This window comes from Hemiscyllium ocellatum, chromosome 24 (assembly GCF_020745735.1).
Source record: "Hemiscyllium ocellatum isolate sHemOce1 chromosome 24, sHemOce1.pat.X.cur, whole genome shotgun sequence".
NCBI lineage: Eukaryota > Metazoa > Chordata > Chondrichthyes > Orectolobiformes > Hemiscylliidae > Hemiscyllium > Hemiscyllium ocellatum.
Window position 1 is genome coordinate 57370796 of NC_083424.1, and position 23771 is coordinate 57394566.

Here is a 23771-nt window from a genome sequence, read left to right on the forward strand (position 1 = left end):
CCTCATAATTTTGTAAACCTCTATAACGTCACCCCTCAGCCTCCGATGCTCCAGGGAAAACAGCCCCAGCCTGTTCAGCCTCTCCCAATAGCTCAGATCCTCCAACCCTGGCAACATCCTTGTAAATCTTTTCTGAGTCCTTTCAAGTTTCACAACATCTTTCCGATAGGAAGGAGACCAGAACTGCACACAATATTCCAACAGTGGCCTAACCAATGTCCCGTACAGCCGCAACATGACCTCCCAACTCCTGTACTCAATACTCTGACCAATAAAGGAATGCATACCAAAGGCCTTCTTCACTATCCTATCTACCTGCAACTCCACTTTCAAGGAGCTATGATCCTGCACTCCAAGGTCTCTTTGTTCAGCAACACTTCCTAGGACCTTACCATTAAGTGTATAAGTCCTGCTAAGATTTGCTTTCCCAAAATGCAGCACCTCTCATTTATCTGAATTAAACTCCATCTGCCATTTCTCAGCCCATTGGCCCATCTGGTCCAGATCCTGTTGTAATCTGAGGTAACCCTCTTCGTTATCCACTACACCTCCAATTTTGTTGTCATCTGCAAACTTACTAACTGTACCTCTTATACTCGCATCCAAATCATTTATGTAAATGACAAAAAGTTGAGGGCCCAGCACTGATCCTTGTGGTACTCCACTGGTCATAGATCTCCAGTCTGAAAAACAACCCACCACCACCCTCTGTCTTCTCCCTTTGAGCCAGTTCTGTATCCAAGTGGCTAGTTCTCCCTGTCTTCCATGAGATCTAACCTTGCTAATCAATCTCCCATGGGGAACCTTGTCAAATGCCTTACTGAAGTCCATATAGATCACATCTACTGCTCTGCCCTCATCAATCTTCTTTGTTACATCTTCAAAAAACTCAATCAAGTTTGGAGACATGATTTCCCACACACAAAGCCATGTTGGTTTTGTAGGTTGACTGAAGTTTCTTTGTCCTGATTCCTCCAGTAGAAAGGAAACTGGCTTTTTAGTCTCAGTTCTTGTGTATTTTTTCAAAGGAAAAACATACGTAAAATGTGCCTGCAGTCTGGAAAATAATTCACAAAAGATGGCTTGCTATTGAACAGGGGTTTTCAGCTCTTCCTTGACTTCATAATCACAAGAGATCATAGTCCAGTCCATTTGAAGTTGCTTTGATACTAACCACAGAATTCAGATTAATTATCCTAATTTTTGTGATGGGGAAACTGTTGGAGTCAATAATTACAGGTGGGGTAATCCTTGAGAATTTTCAGTTAATCAGGAAGAGTCAGCATGGAATCGTGACTGGTAGGATATGCCTTACAAACAGAATTGAATATTTTGAAGAGGGAACTAAGGTAGTTGACAGGGGAATACCGATGGATGTTTTTCATCTGGACATCCAGAAGGGATTTTATAAAATCCCACATTAACATGGGACGGCACAGTGGCTCAGTGGTTAGCACTGTTGCCTCACAGGTTCAATTCCAGCCTTGGGTGACTGTCTGACATTCTCCCCGTGTCTGCGTGGGTTTCCTCCAGGTGCTCAGTTTTCCTCCCACAGTCCAAAGATGTGCAGGTCAGGTGAATTAGCCATGCTAAATTATCCATTGTGTTAGGTGCATTAGTCAGAGGGAAATGGGTCTGGGTGGGTTACTCTTCGGAGGGTCAGTGTGGACTGATTGGTTGTTGGCCAAAGCGTCTGTTTCCACACTGTAGGGAATCTAATCTAATTACTGTTAGAAGCCCAAGAATTCAGGGCAAATTACCAACATGTCTGGTGATCAAGTGGCAGGCGGCAGAAAGTCGGGATAATGGAAAGGTACTCCAATTAACAGGATATGTCCAGTGGTGTTCCACAATGATCTATATTAGGGCCTCAATTATTCACATTAATTATTTATATAAAATGGCATAGGAAATCATATACCCAATCTTGCTGATGGCATAAAGTAAGGTGGTATTGCAGATAGCATAAAAGGATACTGATAGATTAAGTGAACAGACACACATATGACACATATGACACACAGAGTTCAATTTAAGCAAGCGTGAAATTATCCATTTTGTACTGAAGTATAAAGTGTTATCCAGATAGTATAAATAATAGCGGATGTCCAAAGAGACTTAGGGTTCAGGCGTAAAGATTTTTGAAATGACATGAATACATGCAGAAAATAGTCAGGAAAACTGATGGAATACTAGCCTTTACATCTACAGGACTGGAGTACAAAGATGAAGAAGTTATGCTGCAGTTGGCATACTGTGAGCAGATCTGGGTACCACACCTCAGGAAGAATATATTGCCCATGGAATGAGTATAACATAGGTTTACAATAATGATACAAAAACAAGTTGCTGGAGAAACTACTTTCTCTCCACACATGCTGACAGACCTGCTGAATTTCTCCAGCAGTTTCAATTTGTGTGTCAGATTTCCAGCATCTGCAGTTTGTTGTTTTTTTTGTTTACAAAAATGATACCTGGGCGAAATGTTAGGAAGCACTTTTACACACTAAGGGTGGCAGATGTTTGAAACTCTCTACCAAAAAAATGGCAGCAACTGCTGATTGAGTTGAGGATAGTTTTTTTTGTTAAGTGAGTTCATTAATGGATATGGGCTAAAGGCAGGTACATATGGAGGTAGGCCACAAATCAGCCATGATATAACTGAACAAACAGGCTGAAGGAGCTGATTGGTCTATTCCTGTTCCTATATTCCTACATAGAACATGAAACTATTTGCTTTGTGTTATTTATTTCTGATTTAATTCAGAACCTATTCTTATTTGACGTTAATTACATACTACACCAATACCAAGATACTTACTGACATCAAAAGCAGCTTTAAGGGCCTGAATGTCTGTTGCAACTCCCGAAACTCGATAAATGCCAATTTCCTCCATTCCACGTCTCTCAATCTCTTCCACACATTGTCGCACTATGTAAGGCACCTTAGATCTTTCCCGTCTGTAAAGGAAAAAGAAAGTGTCTTAACATGAATGGTATTCAGTTCTTAGACCTATAACATATACTCCACAACATTTTCTCCAATACAAGAGCTGTTTTTATGTAATTTTCAGAAAAAGCGCTATGAAATATATACTTTCTAAAGTTCCTTTCTGTCATGTTTTCTGCATTGCACACCACTGTTGCCCAAAATTTGTGGGAAGGCTAGATTTGCTTAGACTAGGTATTCAATATTTAGATACTAATCCATATCATCCTGTAGCTATATTTCTCTAATAGCTACGAGAAAATACTTATGCAGTTCTTGTTTGTTTCGATCTGAATGTTACATGCCTTTGGTTTTATTCCATTGCTGTCTTTGTAATTTCTAATCTTATGTGTTGGTTGACTCTTCTGATTCATATTCTCTATCCCTTCCTGTCACAGTCTGATTTCCCGTCCCTGTGTTAATAACTTGCTCTTCTGGGGAAGGTGGGACCCTTGTATGAAGGACGGGTTGCAGCTGAACTGGAGGGGCACAAATGTCCCGAGTGGGAGTTTTGTTCATGTGGTTTGGGGTTTTAAACTGGTTTGGCAAGGGGGTGGGAAGTACAGCTACATATCTGAGAAGGGAGTAGTTGTGGATGGGACAGTGACAGAATATAGTGAATCTATCAGGAAGGTTTTTCATGTGATGAAACAAAGGGATCGGTTAAAGTGTTGCTTTAACGTAAGGAGTGTCAGAAATAAGAGTGATGAACTTACAGCATGGATCAGTACTTGGGACAATGATGTGGCCATAACAGAGACGTGGGTTTCACAGGGACAGGAATGGTTGCTAGATGTGATTTAGAACGTTTTAAAAAGAACAGGGAGTGTGGAAAAAGAGGGGGTGAAGCATTGCGAATCTGAGAGTTCATCACAGCTACAGAAATGAAGTTGTCGAGGAAGGTTTGTCTACTGAGTCAGTATGGGTGGGAGTTAGGAACAGCAAGGGAACAGTCACCGCATTGGGGGTTTTCTACAGCCCTCCTAATAGCAGAAGGGAGATTGAAGAACTCATAGGGTGGCAGATTTTGGAAAACTGCAGATGTAGCAGGGTTGTTGTAATGGGGGACTTCAACTTTCACAACATTAACTGGAACCTCCTTAGTGCGGATGGCTTGGACGGGGCCATTTTTGTCAGGTGTGTTCAGTAGGGCTTCCTTACAGGCTAAAGAGGGAAGAGGCCATTTTGGATTTGGTGCTCAGCAATGAGCCAAGACAGGTGTCCGAACTCGCGGTGGGAGAACACTTTGGTGACAGTGACCAAAACTGCCTCACATTTACCACAGCCTTGGAGAGGGAAAGGAGCAGTTACCAAGGGAAGATATTAAATTGGGGAGAAAGAAATTATGATGCTATCAGACAAAAGTTAGGAAGTACAGATTGGGAGCAATTTTTCCACAGAAAGGGCACAAAAGACACGTGGAGACTGCTTAAGGAGCAGTTGTGAGTGATGTGCAAACTTGTTCCTCTGAGACAAGCAAAAAGGGTAAGCTTAAGGAACCTTAGATAACAAGAACACAGGAGCTTCTCGTCAAAAGGAAGAAGGCAGCATACGTAAGGTGGAGGAAGCAAGGATCTAATGGACCAAGGAGAGCAAGGAAGGGGCACGAAAAAAGCTTGGCAGGAAGGATTAGGGGGAACCCAAAGGCATTTTACTCATACGTGAGGAATAAGAGAATGATCAGGGAGAAGTTAGGGCTGGTCAGGGATAGTGTAGGGAACTTTTGTGTGGAGTCTGAGCAGATAGGGACGGCCCTAAATGAGTTTTTTGCTTTGGTTTTCACTTAGGAAAGGGACCATGTTGTGAATGAGAACTTTGAGGAGCTGGGAAACAGGTTTGAACAGATCAAGATTGATGATGTTGATATGCTGGAAATTTTGGCAAACAAGAAGATTGATAAGTCCCCTGGGCCAGACCAGATTTGTCCTAGGTTCCTCCGGGAAGCGAGAAAGGAGGTTGCTAAGCCGCTGGTGAAGATCTTTGCTTCCTCACTTTCCACTGCAGTCATATTGGAGGACGGGCGGGAGGCGAATGTTGTTCCTCTTTTCGAGAAGGGGAATAAGGAAATCCCTGGCAATTACAGACCAATCAGTCTTACGTCTGTAGCCAGCAAAGTTTTGGAAAGAATTCTGAGGAATAGGATTTATGACTATTTGGAAAAGCATAGAGTGATTAAAGGCAGTCAGCATGGCTTTGTGACGGGCAGGTCATGCCTTACAAATCTTACTGAGTTCTTTGAGGGAGTGATAAGACAGCTCAACAAAGGTTGAGCAGTGGATGTGGTGTATATGGACTTCAACAAGGCTGATTATGTTCCCCATGGTAGGCTTATTCATAAAGTCAGGAGGTATGGGATACAGGGAAATTTGGCTGTCTGGATTCAGGATTGGTTGGCTGACACAAGGCAGAGAGTGGTTTTGGATGGAAAGTATTCTGCCTCGAGGTGAGTGGTGTCCTGTAGGGCTCTGTTCTTGGGCCTCTGCTCTTTATACTTTTTATCAATGACTTGGATGAGGAGGTTGAGGGGTGGGTTAGTAAATTTGCTGATGACAGAAAGGTTGGAGGTGTCATTGATAGTATCGAGAGCTATTGCAGGCTACAGCACGAGATAGACAGGATGCAGAGGTGGGCCGAGAAATGGCAAATGGAGTTCAAACTGGATAAATGAGAAGTGATGCATTTTCAAAGGTCGAACTTGAATGCTGAACATAAGACAAGATTCTTGGCAGGGTGGAGGAACAGAGGGATCTTGGTGTTCAAGTGCATAGATCCCTCAAATTTTCTACCCTAGCGGATAGGGTTGTTAAGAAAGCACATGGTGACCTGATTGAGTATACAAGGTTATGAGAGGCATGGATAGAGTCAATAGCCAGAAACCTTTCCCCAGGGCAGGATTGACTGGGATGAGGGGTCATAGTTTTAAGATATTAGGAGGAAAGTATAGAGGAGACGTTAGAGGTAGGTTCTTTACGCAGAGTGTTGTGAATGCACGGAATGCGTTGCCAGTGGTGGTGGTGGAATCAGAGTCATTAAGGACATTTAAGCCACTGCTTGACATGCACATGGACTGCAGTGAACTGAGGGGTTAGGTTATTTTATTTTAGATTTGGAATAATCCTCAACACAACATCGTGGGCAAAAGAGCCTGCTCCGTGCTGTACTTTTCTATGTTCTATAGACTTCATTGTACTCATTGATTTCCCACAACTTCCCAAAACTGTCCAGTTGACCTCAACTTTTGGTTAAAGCCCTCTCTAAATCCCTAGTTATATAGTTGGCTCAAACCCCTGTCCCAGCATAGTTCAGTTGAAGATGTCCCATTGATCCAGATTCATTTCCCCAATGCTGATACCAATGTCCCATACTACCCTATGTGCACTTGTACCTTTAAGATTCTGCTTCTCAATTAATAAGGGTACATATATCCTGAAACTGACTCGCCAGACCCTCCCTCTTTGTCCTGCCTATGTTGTTAGTACACACATAACCACAATGACTGGATCTTTCCCGTCCTGCTGCAAATTACTCTGCAGCCATGAATCGTGGCAGCACGTATGCAGCATAGTTGTGTGGACTTGCACGCTTTGTTATAAAAAGTGTCAGCCTCCAACACTCCCCCCCCCCCCCCCCTCCCCTTCCCTTATTATCACTAAATTCCTCCTTCATTCCTATTCTTGAATGGTTTCTTGTACTACAGTGCCATGGTCAGTTAGCTCAGCTGCAGCTCTCACTCATCTAGATTAGCTGAAAAAACCTCAGAAATATTGGACAGTAATGAAATGTGAGGCTCCTGTGTCCCTATCCTTTGCTGTCTCACTCACAGTCACATTCTCCAAATCTGATGCCCCAGCTCTAAGTGTAACTGCTTCCCAGTTCAAAGAATTCAGGTAACATTCCCCTTCCCTGATGTATCACATTGTCTGACTTCAGCTTCCAGCTCAAATTCTGAACCAAAGCTTCTAACACTACATCACACCTAGTAGAATATGCAACACTTGCCCATTGACCTCCTCCCCTTCACTGTCTAAGGCTCTACATACACCTTCCGGGTGAAGCAATGGATTTTACCTGCACTTCACTCAATCTAGTCTACTGTATTAACTACTCCTCTACACTGGGGAGACTTAATGCAGACAGTTTGACCGTTTTGTGGAATGCTTGCACTGTAAAAATGACCCCGAACTTCTAGTTGCTGACCACTCCACATAACAGTGTTCTAATGTCAACATTTCTGTCTTGGGATCTGCTCCTGTGCTCCAGTGAAGCCCAGGCAAGCTGGAGGAACAGTATCCTATTTTCACCTTGCAGCCTCAGGACTCAAGATTGAATTCAGTAATTTTAAAACCTGACCATTTCCTTCCAGGTCTTTTAGCCACCTCACATCCCAGATCCTGTCATGACATGGGTTGCTTTCAGTTCACAAACATACCCACTGACTCATGGGATTACACAGCTTGCAACTAACCAAAATGGGAACGGTCCATTTGGGAAAGCACTGAACTTCACTGTAATCATGCACAAACCGGAGGTGACCTCAACAAGCTGGAGAAGGCACAAACGTCCAAAGAGCTCCTTTATTCAACCTGCTAAGCAGGTTGTGTATAGAATTTAATGGTACCTCAAAACCCATCGAGCAAATCATTTTCAATCCTCAGAAACTGCCTTAGATGATAACAAGGACAGGATCATTCAGCATTCCAATATTTGGTTGGAAGAATTTAAATAGTTCAAAGTCCATCAGAAAGTGTTCTCATATCAATTTTCTACAGGTGTGAGGCATATGAGGCAGCATCATATAAAGCAACAGGATGCATTCCATCTTTGCTGCTGAAGGTTTATCTATGACATTAAGTAGCGGGATAAAATCTCTAACACCAAGATTCTTGCATGTTGCAGCATACCCTGGCATGGTCATCAACTTTGCTGCTTTGGTCATTTGGATTACATGGAATATTGTCACATACTAAACATAGAAAACAGGAGCATTCGGCCTTTCAAGCCCGCTCCACCATTCACCATCATCATGGCTGATCATTCAACTCATATCCTGTTCCCATTTTCTCTCCATATCCTTGATGCCTTTAGCCTTAAGGCTATATCTAACTCCTCGAAAATATCAAAGTTTAATTTCAACTGCTTTCTACGGCAGAGAATTCCACAGGCTCACTACTCTCTAGGTGAAGAAATTTCTCATAAGTCCTAAATGGCTTATTCCTTAAACTGTAACTCTAATTATGGACTGCCAGTTATTGGGAACATGCTTCCTGCATTTACAATGCCTAGCACCTGTTAAAAAGGTACAGGTTTCTCTGAGATCCACCTCAGTCTTCTAAACTCCAGTAAATATAGTCTTAATTAATCCAGTCTCCCTTCATGCATCAGTCCTACTATCTCATCCTAACCATCGGTCTAGTAAACCTGCATTGCACTTCCTCCATAGCCTGAACATCCTTCCTTAGGTAAAGAGACCAAAACTACACATAATACTCAAGATGTGGTCCCACTAAGGGTGATATATTTGCAGCAAGGCAAACGCTCCTGTACTTGAATCCTCTTGCTAATGAAGACCAACATGCTATTTGTCACCTTCACCACTTGCATGCTCACTTTCACCAACTGGTGAACAAGGACACCCAGTTCTTGTTGTAGCTCCCCCTTTCACAATCTATCACCATTCAGATAAATAATTTTCCTTCCTGTTTTTGTTACCAATGTTTCACATTTATCCATGTTCTAGCTCACCTGTTATGTATTTGCTCACTCATTCAACTTGTCCAAGTAACACTGGAGCATCTCTGCCTCTTCTTCACAGTCCAGTTGTGTGCTGTCTGCAAACCTGGAGGCGGTACACTTCGTTTCCTCATCTAATCCATCTTGTGAATGGCTGATGCTCAAGCACTGATGCCTGCAGTACTCAGTCATTGCCTGTCACTTGGAAAATGACCCTACTTTGGCATTTGACAAAGAACTACGTAGCAGGATGCCGAGTTAGAAAAGGGCCTGTGATTTTAGTAGCAAGATACATATCTAAGGAGAGATGAGCTGGCCTTGCCAGGAGTCAAGAGGAGGTATACTAGAATGATCCCAGGGATGAAGGGCTTGTCATATGAGGACTGGTTAAGGACTTTGGGTCTGTACTCGATGGGAGTTTAGAAGGTTCAGGGAGGATTTCATTTAAATTTTCAGAATAGTGAGAGGCCTCGAGAACGTGGACATGTAGATGATGTTTCCACAAATTGAAGACACTAGCACATAACGGTATGCTGTTAATTGCATACAAACGTTTTGTGACACATTCACCAGAACACACATATTCCCTTGAAGTCAGAATTCTTCAAGTGTTCTCCTTTGAAGTAGTACTCTGCTTCTTTATTCTTCCTGCCAAAGTGAACTGCTTCATACTTTCCCACATTATATTCCATCTACCAGAGTTTGGATTACTCATTGTAGCTTTAAAAATGAAATCAGGTTAGAAAACACTAGTGTTAAACAATACTGAATTTACTATTTCACACTTCAATTAGCAGCCTCTTTCAAAGAAAGCAATCTTCTGTAGAAGAATAAAACTGATTTTCTCATATCTCTCTCTATTTTGTGGAAGTGACTGACATACATCTTGAGCAAGTACTTTGTTTATGATCTTGAGCTGACTGCTGGAAGCTACACGGAAAGAGATTGGTTCAAATTGCCTTTCAATTTGACTTGCTGTATGACATAACTCGCACATTTTCCACACAAGCTGATTAAAATCAACAACTCAGGGATGAGGAAAACGTGGCTCCACAATTTTCAGCCAGTTGAATGACTCCCTACCACACGTTTTTCTCCTGACTGTCTGACTCATGCCCCAAAATTGCACAGCACTAAATCAAAAAATTAAGTCCACTGCCTCAAGCGCAGGTTATTTCTGCAACCGTTTGGAGATGACGATTAACATAGAACTTCCTCTCTTCTTTATATACTTCAAAGTGAATTTTTAGAAAAGGATTAATCTGGATTTTTATGAGATTCATTGATTTGTGTTCAGGTTGAGTTAAAGACCTCTGTCTATTTATGTTTATACAAATATGCTACGTCCTTGTTTATGATTCTATCTTGCTTTCAGTTGTTGCTCCATCGTTGACCACCACCTCTTGAAGTTCAAAGAATTGAATTTATATTGAATGACAGTAGCTGCAAATTTCTTTGCCCAGTATTTCAGCAGTACCCATTTGTAAATAACCGAAGAAGTATGTTATGTCACATTACTCAGCCATTTTAATGCCTTTACAGATAATACTTGAAACTGAAGAATATGAAAACAACTGGCGAATCACACTATCTACCGGCCATCATCCAACCTCTCGGCCTTCTCTTTCTCAATCACCCCCAGTCCAAACCTCACTCAGGGCCTTCTCCTGCTCAGACCAACTCTTCACATTCCTAACCTTCTGTTGATGAAATCATGCCCCAAGAAAGTCCAGCTTTCAGCCAACTCCTGCTAAAATGAACTTGCCCCCAATCTCTTGCTCAAATCCCATTCCCTTTGGGTCCACTTTCAAAAGGGCAGATTTTTTTTGAAGTTGGAACTCTGTCAAATGAGAGAAATTCTCTGTACCTGATACGCTAACAGAACAACCTTGCTGGATTATGTCCATGTGAACCAAAGCTATAAGGACCATGGTAGAACTATTTTCCATTGCAATCACACTTTAACTTACCATCATCCTCTCAAAGGTAATTAGGGACAGATAACAAAGGCTGGCCATAGCAACCTCTGCCTGGCCTCAGAAAACCAATACTGAGTTCTCTCTTTAATCCGCCAAGAATTATCACTTGCATTTGACTTACTTTGTGATTGGAAGATGGTACACAGCACCAGGGCATCCCAAACTCAACTGTAAACCAAGCTTGGCTTTAGGCTCCAACCCCAAGGGAAAGGGAGGGAGATTACAAGCAGCCATGGTCACAGCTAAATCCCCTTTGAATGCTTAGGATCCTGCTACCCAATTATCCAGGATGAGGATACCTAACCTGCCAAGATATAATCCTCAATGGCCAGAGTTTCTGTTCCGCAAATAGGTAGCATCTTCCGCAGTAGTGCAAATCCAATTGGTACCAGATGAAATTGAGCCATAGTCACCCACTAACAGTGGAAACAGGGGCAGTGACAAGAATCTAAGTGCATGCAAGGTGCAGAAATTCAGGTTTGGAGTTGGGTGGGGAATAGGAGAAAAAGAATGGGATGAATGAGTCAGTCTAGTTGGGAAGCAAGTCACAGAGTCCTACAGCACGGAACCATGTCCTTTGGCCGAAACTGGTCCATGCTGACAAAAATGTCCACCCATTTTAACTGCATGTGGCCCATATCCTTCTAAACACCTCCAATCCCCGCATTTGTCCAAATGACTTTTAAATGTTGTTCATGTACCCACCACAACCACTTCCACTAGCAGCTCATTCCATATAGGTACCATCCTCTGTGTGAAAAGGTTGCCCCTCAGGTTCCCTTTCATTCTTTGCCCTTAACCTTAAACTGATGCCCTCTAGTCCGCGAAACCCCACCCTTGGGAAAAAGACTGATCACATTCACCCTATCCATGCCTCTCTTGATCTCAAACACTCCTGTAAGATCTCCCCTCAGTCTTTGACACTCTAAAGAAAAAAATCCCAGCTTGATCAAACTCTTCTTATTACTGAGACCCTTTAGTCCTGGCAACATCCTTGTAAGTTTCTTCTGCAGTCTTACCAGTTTAATAACATCTTTCCTATAGCAAGGTGACCAAAACTGAACACAATACTCCAAGTGCAACCTCATCAAAGTCCTATACAACTGCAATATAATTTCCCAACCTCGATACTCAATACCTTGACAGAAGCAGGCCAGTGTGCCAAAAGCCTTCTTTGCTGCCCTGTCTACCTGCAACTCCACTTTCAGAGAACCATGCACCTGAACTCCAAGGTCCCTCTGTTCCACTACACTCCTTAAGGCCCTACCATTCACCATGAAACTCCTACCTTGATTTGAGTTTTCAAAATGCAAGACCTCAAGACTTATATTAAACTCCATTTGCCATTTCTCGGCTCACTTACCCAGCTGAATCAAGGTCCTCCTGCAAATTCTGTTAACCTTCCTCACTGTCCACGATACTGCCTATTTTAGTGTCATCTACAAACTTACTAATCTTGCCCTGTACATTCTCATCCAAATCATTGATATAAACAACAAACAGCAATGGGCCCAGCACCGACCCCTGAGGCACTCCACTAGTCATAGGCCTCCAATCTGACAAGCATCCTTCCACTATCACCGTTGGCTTTCTACCACCAAGCCAAACGTGTATTCAATTTGCCAGCTCCCCCCGGATTCTATGCAATCTAACCTTCGAGAGCAGCCTACCATGTGGAACCTTATCAAAGGCCTTACCACCATCTCAATTACACTCACTGTCTGCCCTCGTCAACCTTACTTGTTACTTCATCAAAGAGCTCTAACAAATTTGTAAGGCATGATCTCCAATGCACAAAGCCGTGCTGACTGTTCCTAATCAAACCCTGTTCTGCCAAACGTGGTTCAATAAATTCAGGATGTGTGGGAGTGGTAGAGGTAGTTGGAAAGAGGTGCTGCTAAATGAATGAAAGGGGTTGTTATTTCGTAGAGTTTTTTATCATATATTCCCCAAAGTGTGGAAAGAGGCCATTTGGCCCAACAAGTCCACACCGACCCTCTGAAGAGTAACCTACCCAGACGCATTCCCCTATCTTATTACTCTACATTGCCCCCGACTAACGTACCTAACCTACACATCCCTGAATACTATGGGCAATTTAGCATGGCCAATTCACCTAACCTGTTCATATTTAGACTGTGGAGAAAACCTGAGCACCTAGAGGAAACCCATGCAGACACAGGAAGAATGTGCAAACCCCATACAGACAGTTGCCTGAGGCTGGAATCGAACCTGGGTCCCTGGCACTGTGAGGCAGCAATGCTAACCACTGAGCCACCATGCCAGGCAACTACTTCTTGATTTTCATTAAAAAAAGCCTCTCGCTGCATTATACCCTTTAGGGAAGGAAATGTTTACCAAATGAGAGTAATGTGCAGTTGACTCTTAAATATCTTCTGGATGAATAGGTATGGGCAAAAAAATGCAGGTTTAGTTAGCAAAGCACACATCATGAGATCACATTTTAAAAAAGGATTTAAATAGAGCATGAGCTGCAAGTGTCATAGATTCATTTCACTGAGTAAGAAAAATTCCAATGGACAGAACCATCATCTATGGTAAGGTAGTATCAAACTTTAAAAAAAAAGCTTGCAATTACAGGTGGCAGGTCAGAAGATTGGACAGATACGAAAAAGAGCAATGAATGACAAGAATAAGGCATCTGTAGCCTGCAATATGCAGTGGTGTGTTTTCATTTGCAGGTTACTGCCCGGATTTGCAGCTAATCCTTTGAAAGAGCCAGAGGCAAAGTAGTTTAATAAGTTAGCCACAGTGACTTCAGTTGGCACTGTCAGCTAATGCAAGGGCAAGGCAAGCAGGGCGATGAGAAATGATAACTACCGTGATAAGGCGCAAATCTCAGTGATCATTTGCTTGGATAGACACACTTTCCTGTCATAATTGGTTCTCTGAAATATTCAGGTAGATCCACATTAAGTTGTAGAAATAATGCTTTCCTGTCCCTCAACTCTTTCTCTTGCCTGGTGCTCTGCATCTCCTACACAGGAACTTGCTCTTTTTTGCTACTAGGGTGAAAATAAAAGGAACACATTCCCAATGCCAGCTGATGACTGTCTTGTCCTCAGCTCTTTTAGCTTCCAGGCAACGTAGGGACATAACGACTCCCTGCACCAGCAGAATGCACAAGCTCCACTTCAGCAACGGGAGTCAGGAAACAGGGAGCAGTCGGGAAGGTAAATTTCAATATAAAATACTTACCATGTGAATTGGCAGAGCGAAGGCTGAACATGGGTGGATGTGGGCACTTGGGACTGCTGGGTAAGTGAACTAATTTGGGAGAAGATTTGTAGCTCGGGTGCTCTTTTGTTGTGGTTCTTTTCGCCGAGCTGGGAATTTGTGTTGCAAACGTTTCGTCCCCTGTCTAGGTGACATCCTCAGTGCTTGGGAGGCTCCTGTGAAGCGCTTCTGTGATCTTTCCTCTGGCATTTATAGTGGTTTGTATCTGCCGCTTCTGGTTGTCAGTTCCAGCTGTCTGCTGCAGTGGCCGGTATATTGGGTCCAGGTCGATGTGTTTGTTGATGAATCTGTGGATGAGTGCCATTATGGACCTGGACCAAATATACCGGCCACTGCAGCAGACAGCTGGAACTGACAACCAGAAGCGGCAGATACAAAGCACTATAAATGCCAGAGGAAAGATCACAGAAGCGCTTCACAGGAGGCTCCCAAGCACTGAGGATGTCACCTAGACAGGGGACGAAACATTTACAACACAAATTCCCAGCTCGGCGAAGAGAACCACAACAATAAGTGAACTAATATATACGGGCAGTGGCTAAACCCGAAACACTACACGTGTAGTGCCTCCCAACTGTCCTCCTTGTCTAACCCCAGAAAAAGATTTTGTGGAGGGTTACTAAGTTTTTTAAAAAATCTCCTTTGGCCAGTTAGAACACAGGGGATGGAAGTTCGGGCTGATGCATGCCCTTCTTGTAGAATGTGGAGATAAGGGTCACCATTAGTGTCACTGCTATCACCTGCGAGAAGTGCACCCAAACATCCAGCTCCTCACAGACTGTGTTAGGGAACTGGAACTACTTTGGATCATTCGGGAGGCTGAGGGAGAGATAGAGAGCAGTTATAGGGAGGTAGTCATACCTAACTTACAGGATAAAGGGAGAGGAAAAGGGAAACAGGCAGACAGTGCAGGGATCCCCTGTGGCCATTCCCCTCAATAATAAGTATACCGCTTTGGATACTGTTGGGGGGACAACCTACCAGGGAAAAGCCACAGTGGCCAGGTTTCTACAACTGAGTGTGGCTCTGTGGCTCAGAAGGGAAGGAGGGAGAACAGGAGAGCAATAACGAAAGGAGATTCAATGGTTAGAGAAACAGATAGGAGATTCTGTGGTCGCAAACGAGACTCCCAGATGGTACATTGCTTCTGGATGCCAGGGTCAGGGATGTCTTGGATCAAGTCTACAAGATTCTTAAGGGTGAGGGTGATCAGCCAGAAGGCATGGTACACATCGGTAACAATGACATAGCTAAGAAAAGGGATGAGTACATGAAAAGTGAATATAGGGAGTTAGGTTGGAAGCTAAAAGGCAGGACAAGCAGAGTAGTAATCTCAGGATTACTACCTGTGCCACGGGCTAGTGAGGCTAGGAACAGAACAAATGCAGTTGAACACGTGGCTGCAGAGCTGGTATAGGAGGGAGGGCTTCCGATATGTGGATCATTGGGATACCTTTTAGGGAAGATGGGACCTGTACAAGTAGGACAGGTTGCATCTGAACTGGATGAAAACCAATATCTTGGGTGGGAGGTTTGCTAGAGTTCTTTAGGAGGGTTTAAATTAGTTTGGCAGGGGGATGGGAACTAGAACCACCGATCAGAGGGTGGGGTAGCTGGTGCAACGTGCAGCTAGGAAGGATAGATAGTTAATTGGGCAAAGTTGCTGTCTGTGTGATGGGTTAAAGTGTATCTATTGTAATGCAAGAAGTGTCAGGAATAAGGATTATAAACTTAGAGAATGAATTAATACTTGGAGCTAGAATTTTATGGTCATTATGGAAATATGCAGGGAAGAGGTTTTGGGAATATTGGAAAGGATGAATATAGATAAGTCTCCTGGGCCTGATGGCATTTACCCCAGGATCCTATGGGAAGCTAGGGAGGAGATAGCAGAGCCATTGGCCTGGATTTTTATGTCGTCGTTGTCAACAGGAATAGTACCAGAGGACTGGAGGATAGCGAATGTGGTCCCATTGTTCAAGAAAGGGAGTAGGGATAGCCCTAGCAACTATAGGCCAGTGAGTCTGACTTCAGTGGTGGGCAAAGTCTTAGAGAGAATGGTAAGGGATAAGATTTATGAACATCTGGGTAGGAATAACGTGATCAGGGATAGCCAGCATGGTTTTGTGAAGGGCAGGTCGTGCCTCACAAACCTTATTGAGTTCTTTGAGAAGGTGACCAAGGAAGTGGATGAGGGTAAAGCAGTAGATGTTGTGTATATGGATTTTAGTAAGGCGTTCGATAAGGTTCCCCATGGTAGGCTAATGCTAAAACTTCGGAGGTATGGCATTGAGGATACATTAGAGGTTTGGATTAGGAATTGGCTGGCTGGAAGGAGACAGAGGGTAGTAGTTGATGGATTATGTTCATCTTGGAGCGCAGTTACTAGCGGTGTACCACAAGGATCTGTTTTGGGACCATTGCTTTTTGTTATCTTTATAAATGATCTAGAGGAAGGACTTGAAAGCTGGGTAAGCAAGTTTGCGGATGACACAAAAGTCGGTGGAGTTGTGGATAGTGAGGAAGGAAGTGGTAGGTTACAGCGGGATATAGATAAGTTGCAGAGCTGGGCGGAAATGTGGCAAATGGAATTCAATGTAGCTAAGTGCGAAGTCGTTCACTTTGGTAGGAATAACAAGATGATGGATTACTGGGCTAATGGTAGGCTACTTGGTAGTGTGGATGAGCAGAGGGATCTTGGTGTCCATGTACACAGATCTCTGAAAGTTGCCACCCAGGTAAATAGTGCTGTGAGGAAGGCATATGGTGTACTGGGCTTTATTGGCAGAGGAATTGAGTTCCGGAGTCCTGAGGTCATGTTGCAGTTGTATAAGACTCTGGTGCGGCCTCATCTGGAGTATTGTGTGCAGTTTTGGTCGCCATACTATAGGAAGGATGTGGAAGCTTTAGAACGAGTGCAGAGGAGGTTTACCAGGATGTTGCCTGGAATGGTAGGAAAATCTTATGAGGAAAGGCTGAGGCACTTGGGGCTGTTCTCATTGGAGAAGAGAAGGTTTAGGGGAGATCTGATAGAAGTGTATAAGATGATTAGGGGTTTAGATAGGGTAGATACTAAGAACCTTTTACCGCTAATGGAGTCAGGTGTTACTAGGGGACATAGCTTTAAATTAAGGGGTGGTAGGTATAGGACAGATGTTAGGGGTAGATTCTTCACACAGCGGGTTGTGAGTTCATGGAATGCCCTGCCCGTATCAGTGGTGAACTCTCCTTCTTTATGGTCATTTAAGCGGGCATTGGATAGGCATTTGGAAGTTATTGGGCTAGTATAGGTTAGGTAGGATTCGGTCGGCGCAACATCGAGGGCCGAAGGGCCTGTACTGCGCTGTATCCTTCTATGTTCTATGTTCTATGGAGATTTGGATATCATATGGCAGGAATGGTTGTTGGATGTTCCAGGGTTTAAATATTTCAAATAGAATAGGGAGGGAGGCAAAAGAGGTGGGGTGTGGCATTGCTAATCAGGAATGGTATCACAGCTGCAGAAAGTGAGGTCATCGAGGAGGGTTTGTCTACTGAGTCAGTATGGGTAGAAGTCAAAAACAGGAAAGGAGCAGTTATTTTAGGAGTTTTCTACAGACCCCACCAATGGCAACAGAGGCACAGAGGAGCAGATTTTGGAAGGCAACGTATCATCCGGGAGTCTCATTCGCGACCACAGAATCTCCTGTCTGCTCCTCTAACCACTGAATCTCCTATTACTTCCGCTCTCCTGCAAAAGTAATAGGGTTGTTGTCATGGGTGACTTCCCTAATATTGATCAGAGCCTCTTTAGTGTAATTGGTTTGGATGGAGCCAATTTTGTCAGAGGTTTATCCAGGAAGGATTTCTGACTCAAGATGTAGATAGGCCAACTAGAGGGGAGGCCATATTGAACTTGGTACTTAGCAATGAACCAGGTCAGGTGTCAGATGTCTTGGTGGGAAACCATTTCAGTGATAGTGATCACAACTCCCTGACCTTTATTATAGTCATGGAGCGAGACAAAAGTAGATGGTATGGGAATGTATTTAATTGGGGGAGGGGGAATTACAATGCTATTAGGTAGGAACTATGGAGCATAAATGTTCTCAGGGAACTGCATGACAGAAATGTGGAGATTATTTAGGAAGCACTTGCTGCCAGTGCTGAATAGGTTTGTCCCAGAGGCAAGGATGGTTCGGTGAAGAAACCTTGGAGGTGTGGAACATCTAGTCAAGAGGAAGAAGGAAGCTTATTGAAGAGGCAAGGATTAGGCAGGGCTCTCGAGGTTACACAGTAGCCAGGAGGGAACTTAAGAATAGATTTTGGAGAGCTAGAAATGGGCATGAAAAAGCTTTGGTGGGTAAGATTAAGGAAAACCCCACGACATTCTACACTTATGTGAGGAACAAGAGGATGGCCAGAGTGAGGGTAGGGGCTGATCAAGGACAGAGGAGAGAACTCGTGCCTGGAGTTGAAGGAGGTAGGGAAGGTCTTTAATGAATACTTTGCTGCAATATTCGCTAGTCAGAAGAACCTTGTCGTTTGTGAGGACAGCGTGAAACAAGCTGATATGCTCAAATGGGTTGATGTTAAGAAGGAGGATGTGCTGGAACTTTTGAAACACATGACGATAAGTCAGTTCCCTGGGCCAGACGAGTTATACCCAAGGTTACTGTGGGATGCGAGGGAAGAGATTGCTGCACCTTTGGCGATGATCTTTGCATCCTCACTGTCCACTGCAATAGTATTAGATGACCGGAGAGTTTGATTAGAGATAGTCAGCATGGCTTTGTAAGGGGCAGCTCATGCCTCACAAGCCTTATTGAAGTCTTTCAGGATGTAACAAAACACATTGATGAAGGTAGAGCAGTGGGTGTGGTTTTTGTGGATTTTAGCAAGGCTTTAGTAAGGTTCCCCATGATAGGCTTATTCAGAAAGTAAGGAGGCATGGAATACGGGGAAACTTGGCTATCTGGATACAGGATTGGCTGGCCCAGAGAAGACAGAGGGTGGTAGCAGATGGAAAGTACGGAGCTCAGTGACCAATGGTGTTCCGCTGGGATCTGTGTTGGGACCGCTGTTCTTTTTGATTTTTATAAATTACTTGGATGAGGAAATGGAAAGGTGGGTTCGTAAGTTTGCAAATGACATGAAGGTTGGTGGAGTTGTGAATAGTGTGGAGGGCTGTTGTAGGTTGCAATAGGATATCAACAGGCTGCAGAGCTAGGCTGAGAAGTGGCAGATGGAGTTCAACCTAGAAAAGTATGAAGTGATTCATTTTGGAAGGTCGAGTTTGAATGCAGATTACAGAGTTAAAGGCAGGATTCTTGGCAGTATGGAGGAACACAGGGATCTTGGGTCCATGTCCATAGATACCTCAAAATTGCCACCCAAGTTGATAGGGTTGTTAAGAAGGCATATGATGTGTTGGCTTTCATTAGCAGGGGAATTGAGTTTAAGAGCCGCGAGATTATGCTGCAGCTCTAAAAGGTCCAGGTTGCACCACACTTGGAATAGTGTATTCATTTCTGGTCGCCTCATTATTGGAAGGATGTGGAAGCTTTAGAGAGGATGCAGAGATTTGCCAGGATGCTGCCTCGACTGGAGAGCATGTCTTATGAAGAAAGGTGGAGGGAGCTTTCTCACTGGAGCAAGGAAGAATGAGAGGTGACTTGTTTGAGGTGTATAAGATGATAAGAGGCATAGATAGAGTGGATAGCCAGAGACTTTTTCCCAGGGCAGGAGCATAATTTTAAGGTGATTGGAGGAAGGTTTAGGGAAGGAAATAGGTTCTTTACACAGAGTGGTGGGTGTGTGGAATGCACTGCCAGCAGTGGTGGTTGAGTCAGATACATTAGGGACATTTAAGCAATTCTTGGATAGGCACATGGATGATAGTAAAATGAAGGGTATGTTGATTAGTTTGATCTTAGAGTACGATAAAAGGTTAGCACAACATCGAGGGCCAAAGGGCCTATACTGTGCTGTACTGTTCAATGTCCTACAAACAGCTGAGCAAGGAACAGGAGGAGGCCATTCAGTCCTTCAGGTCTAACTGTAGTGTCATTTCCACATTTCCACCTTCCCAAATAATTTTTCACGCCCTGGAACCAGTACAAAGTCACTGCCTACCTAAGTTGATGATGTAGCCATGACTGACACCCATAATTGTGCCAGCTCAAAGCAATGGGTACACTTCTGACCCAGTGTGCAACTCACATATCCCAATTAACCCCTAAGCATACCCCAACAAATTCTGAACAAGCTCCTTAACAACTTCAATTGACTTAATTAAAGAATTTCTGATGAAGAGCGTATGCTCGAAACGTCGATTCTCCTGTTCCTTAGATGCTGCCTGACCACTGTGCTTTTCCAGCACAACACTTTTTGACCCTGATCTCCAGCATCTGCAGTCTTCACTTTCTCCTAGTTAATTCTCAAATTGGGTGGTTTGCCTGGGTCCAATATCTCCCATCTTGATGAAGCCGATCAATAATGATGAGGAAGTAAACTAGCACACAGGTCATGAGGAATAATTTTAGCACACAACTGCTTCCCCCCTGCCTCTTCCTGGCAGAATCTAAAAATCCTAACCCTCACCCTTAGTCCAATTAATTTATCTAGCAATACTTTATTAGTACGCATTTAGGTCCCTCATTCTTGCTAGAGCCCTGCTTTTCATTATTTCTGAAATTGTTTTGTCTCTTCTACCAAGAAGATAACATCTCATCATTTTCTGATTCCTGATTATGATTTCTCCTGCCTCTGTGCAACCAATTGACATTCATTCACTTTTTCCAACTTATATACAAATTGAACCACTTACATTCTGTTTTACATCACTTGCTGGTCTATTCTCATATTATCTTATCCCTTTCCTTCAATACCTGGATCCTCCATTGCAGAATACTAAAATCCTCCTCTTAGGTTTATTATTCTTTGAAACATCATAAATGTTTTACTATAAACAATATTATAATTTTATTAAATTTAAGTATTACATTTTATTATAATAAGACAAAGAACTCCAGATGTTGAAGATCTTAAACAAACAAAAATGTAGATTGCTGGAGAAACTTAGCAGACCTGGTAGCATCTAGAGAGAGAGAGAGTTAATGTTTCAAGTTGGCATGACTCTTCTTCAGTTCTGGAGAAGAATCATTCCGGACAGCAGCCATACCAGACTCAAAACAGTAACTCTGTTCCTTTCTCCAGAGATGCTGCCAACCCTGTGGAGTTCCTCCAGTAATTTCTGTTCTTGTTGTTATACATCAAGCACTTTAGATGACTTTCACGCCAATGTAAAGGTCATCTTTTTACCATCTAACACCACATCACTACTTCAGCCAATGGATCAGGGAATCATAGCCTTCTTTAAGGCTTACTATTTACTCCCGACCTTCTCACAAGTAGTCAGGACCACCCAAGATGATGCAACAACCTTAAAGGAGTTCTGGAGGAATTACAACATGTACGATGGCATCAAAAACATTGCAGACTCTTGGGAGGAAGTGAATGGAGTCTGGAACAAATTGCGCCAATTCACAGATGATTTTAAAGAGTTTACAGCTGAGAACATTGACAAAGCCAGGCAAGCTGTTGTTGATCTTGGTAACAATCAACTGCAGTTAGACATCACTGAAGATGATGTCTTAGACTTGCTTGAATCCTATGCTGAAGAACTGACCAATGGGGACCTCATGGAGCTGGAGTAATAGATAGCATTTGAGGAAGGAGGCAGGGACCTAGAAACCCCAGAACGCAAGAAGTTTTTGACGAAGGAGTTAGCTGAGGCCTTTCATCTCATTTGGGCGGCACGGTGGCACAGTGGTTAGCACTGCTGCCTCACAGCACCAGAGACCTGGGTTCAATTCCAGCTTCAGGCGACTGACTGTGTGGAGTTTGCACATTCTCCCCGTGTCTGCGTGGGTTTCCTCCCACAGTCCAAAAATGTGCAGGATAGGTGAATTGGCCGTGCTAAGTTGCCCGTAGTGTTAGGTGCAGGGGTAAATGTAGGGGAATGGGTCTGGGTGGGTGCGCTTCGGCAGGTTGGTTTGGATTTGTTGGGCCGAAGGGCCTGTTTCCACACTGTAAGTAATCTAATCTAAACAGGGATGACAAAGCTCAAGGAGCAAGATCCTAATGCAGAGAGGTTCACCAAAGTTTGCTGGATAGTACCGATGGTCTCAGCTGCTACAGGCCATTTATAATGAGAAAAAGAAAAGCTCTGTTCAAACCACCCTTGATGTTTACTTTAAGAAATTGACTTCAGAAGTAAACCCACACTCTCCAGCAGCAGAACCAGACCCTGACTCTCCAACACCAAGGCCATCTTCTCCAACACCAGACTCATCATCCAATTAACAAAGTCATCTTAATTATTAATTAAGGCCCCTTCCGGCATGCAAGACATCAAATGGAACAACAGTCAGTGTTAACCTTTAATCATTATCTTTTCTTTTCTATCTCAACAGTTTAAGAGATGTTTCTTTAATGCTTTTTATACCTGTACACAGACATTCTCGCTCTCTCAATTATAAATACTGTACTTGAGTTACATTTATTATTACTGTATTATTATATTTAAGATGTTTTACATTAAATATGTACAGGTAGACAATCTGATATCCTCGGGACCAGCTGATTTTCAGATCTTGCAACTTTTTGGATAAAGGATTAAATGACATTTTCATAGTAAAATTAAGAAAACATTACCAAAAGTAAAATTTCTGAACAGCAGACGCACTTTGATTACTATGAACAATGAGACAGCATTGATGCCTGCCAGTACTGGGTCACACTGCTACATCACGCCTGAGTGGCGTGGGTCAAATGGGTGTGGAGTTGAATTAAATGTCTATACGCTTATTGAGAAAAAAAGTTCAAGAAAAAAAACGGATTTCGGAGCTTTTCGGATTTCAGGATTTTGGATAAAGGATTGTTAATTTGTACTATATATGAAGACAAATATTTGACTAATTGATGTTAGATGTGAACCACATGTAACTGTTCCAACTTACACACAAATTTGACTTACGAACAAACCTAAAAACGGAACTCGTTTGTAACGTGGGAACCTCCTATAAATGTCTCATTCCTTGATCTAATATCATGTTTAACACCTCAGTAGCCACAGTTGGACCACGTTTCTCTTGGAAGTTTCAGGTCTCATTTTTATAAACTTATTTATTATTGCTTCATTTATTTTATTAGACTTTCCTAATCTTACAGTCAACATCTTCCCTCGTACTTTACGCAGTTTGAAATTTTGGACTTACTAAATTGTTTTCAAATTCAGTACAATATTTGATCATATTACAGTAATTCTTCTTTAGAAACCACTTTACTACTAAGCAATTAACTCTTTTACATTGCACAATATTAACTTCGAAACATTCTGTTTCCTGTTTGGTTCCACTACATTCTGCTCTCGAAGAATATTTTCCATATACCCTGATATCTCGCCCTCTATGCTATTTCCTCAAATTTCATTAGCCTAGTCTATATGAAGATTAAAGTTATCTAATGTTACCATATTATCCTACGTTACATATGCTGTTGCAACTGTGTAGGCACGTAAAGAACTTCCAACAAGTCTTTTGTCCCTTATTTCTTTTCTCCACCTAAACTAATTTACTTTTGATTTTTCAAGATTTTTCCCTCCACAGTACTTACCCTATCCTTTATTAAAAGGTATTCTCTTTCTTCCATTTCTATCTTGCCTAGCTCTTCTAAAAGTTAAGTAGCTGAGAGTATTTGTTGCCAATATGTCAGTCATGCTTCTGCAACAAATATTCTCAGCTACTTCTGCCTTTAGCTCTCCCTTTTTTCAA

General features: G+C 42.8%; 1 protein-coding gene across 3 annotated transcripts in view; it reads right to left on the minus strand.

The window, feature by feature from the left end:
- LOC132827226 (breakpoint cluster region protein-like) overlaps window positions 1-23771 on the minus strand; it is a 462558-nt gene that overhangs the window by 46151 nt on the left and 392636 nt on the right. For all 3 annotated transcript variants that reach the window (XM_060843849.1, XM_060843847.1, XM_060843850.1), the window contains one exon: window positions 2822-2961. In XM_060843849.1, coding sequence (XP_060699832.1) covers window positions 2822-2961 — 140 coding nt within the window. The remainder of the gene's footprint in view (window positions 1-2821; window positions 2962-23771) is intronic.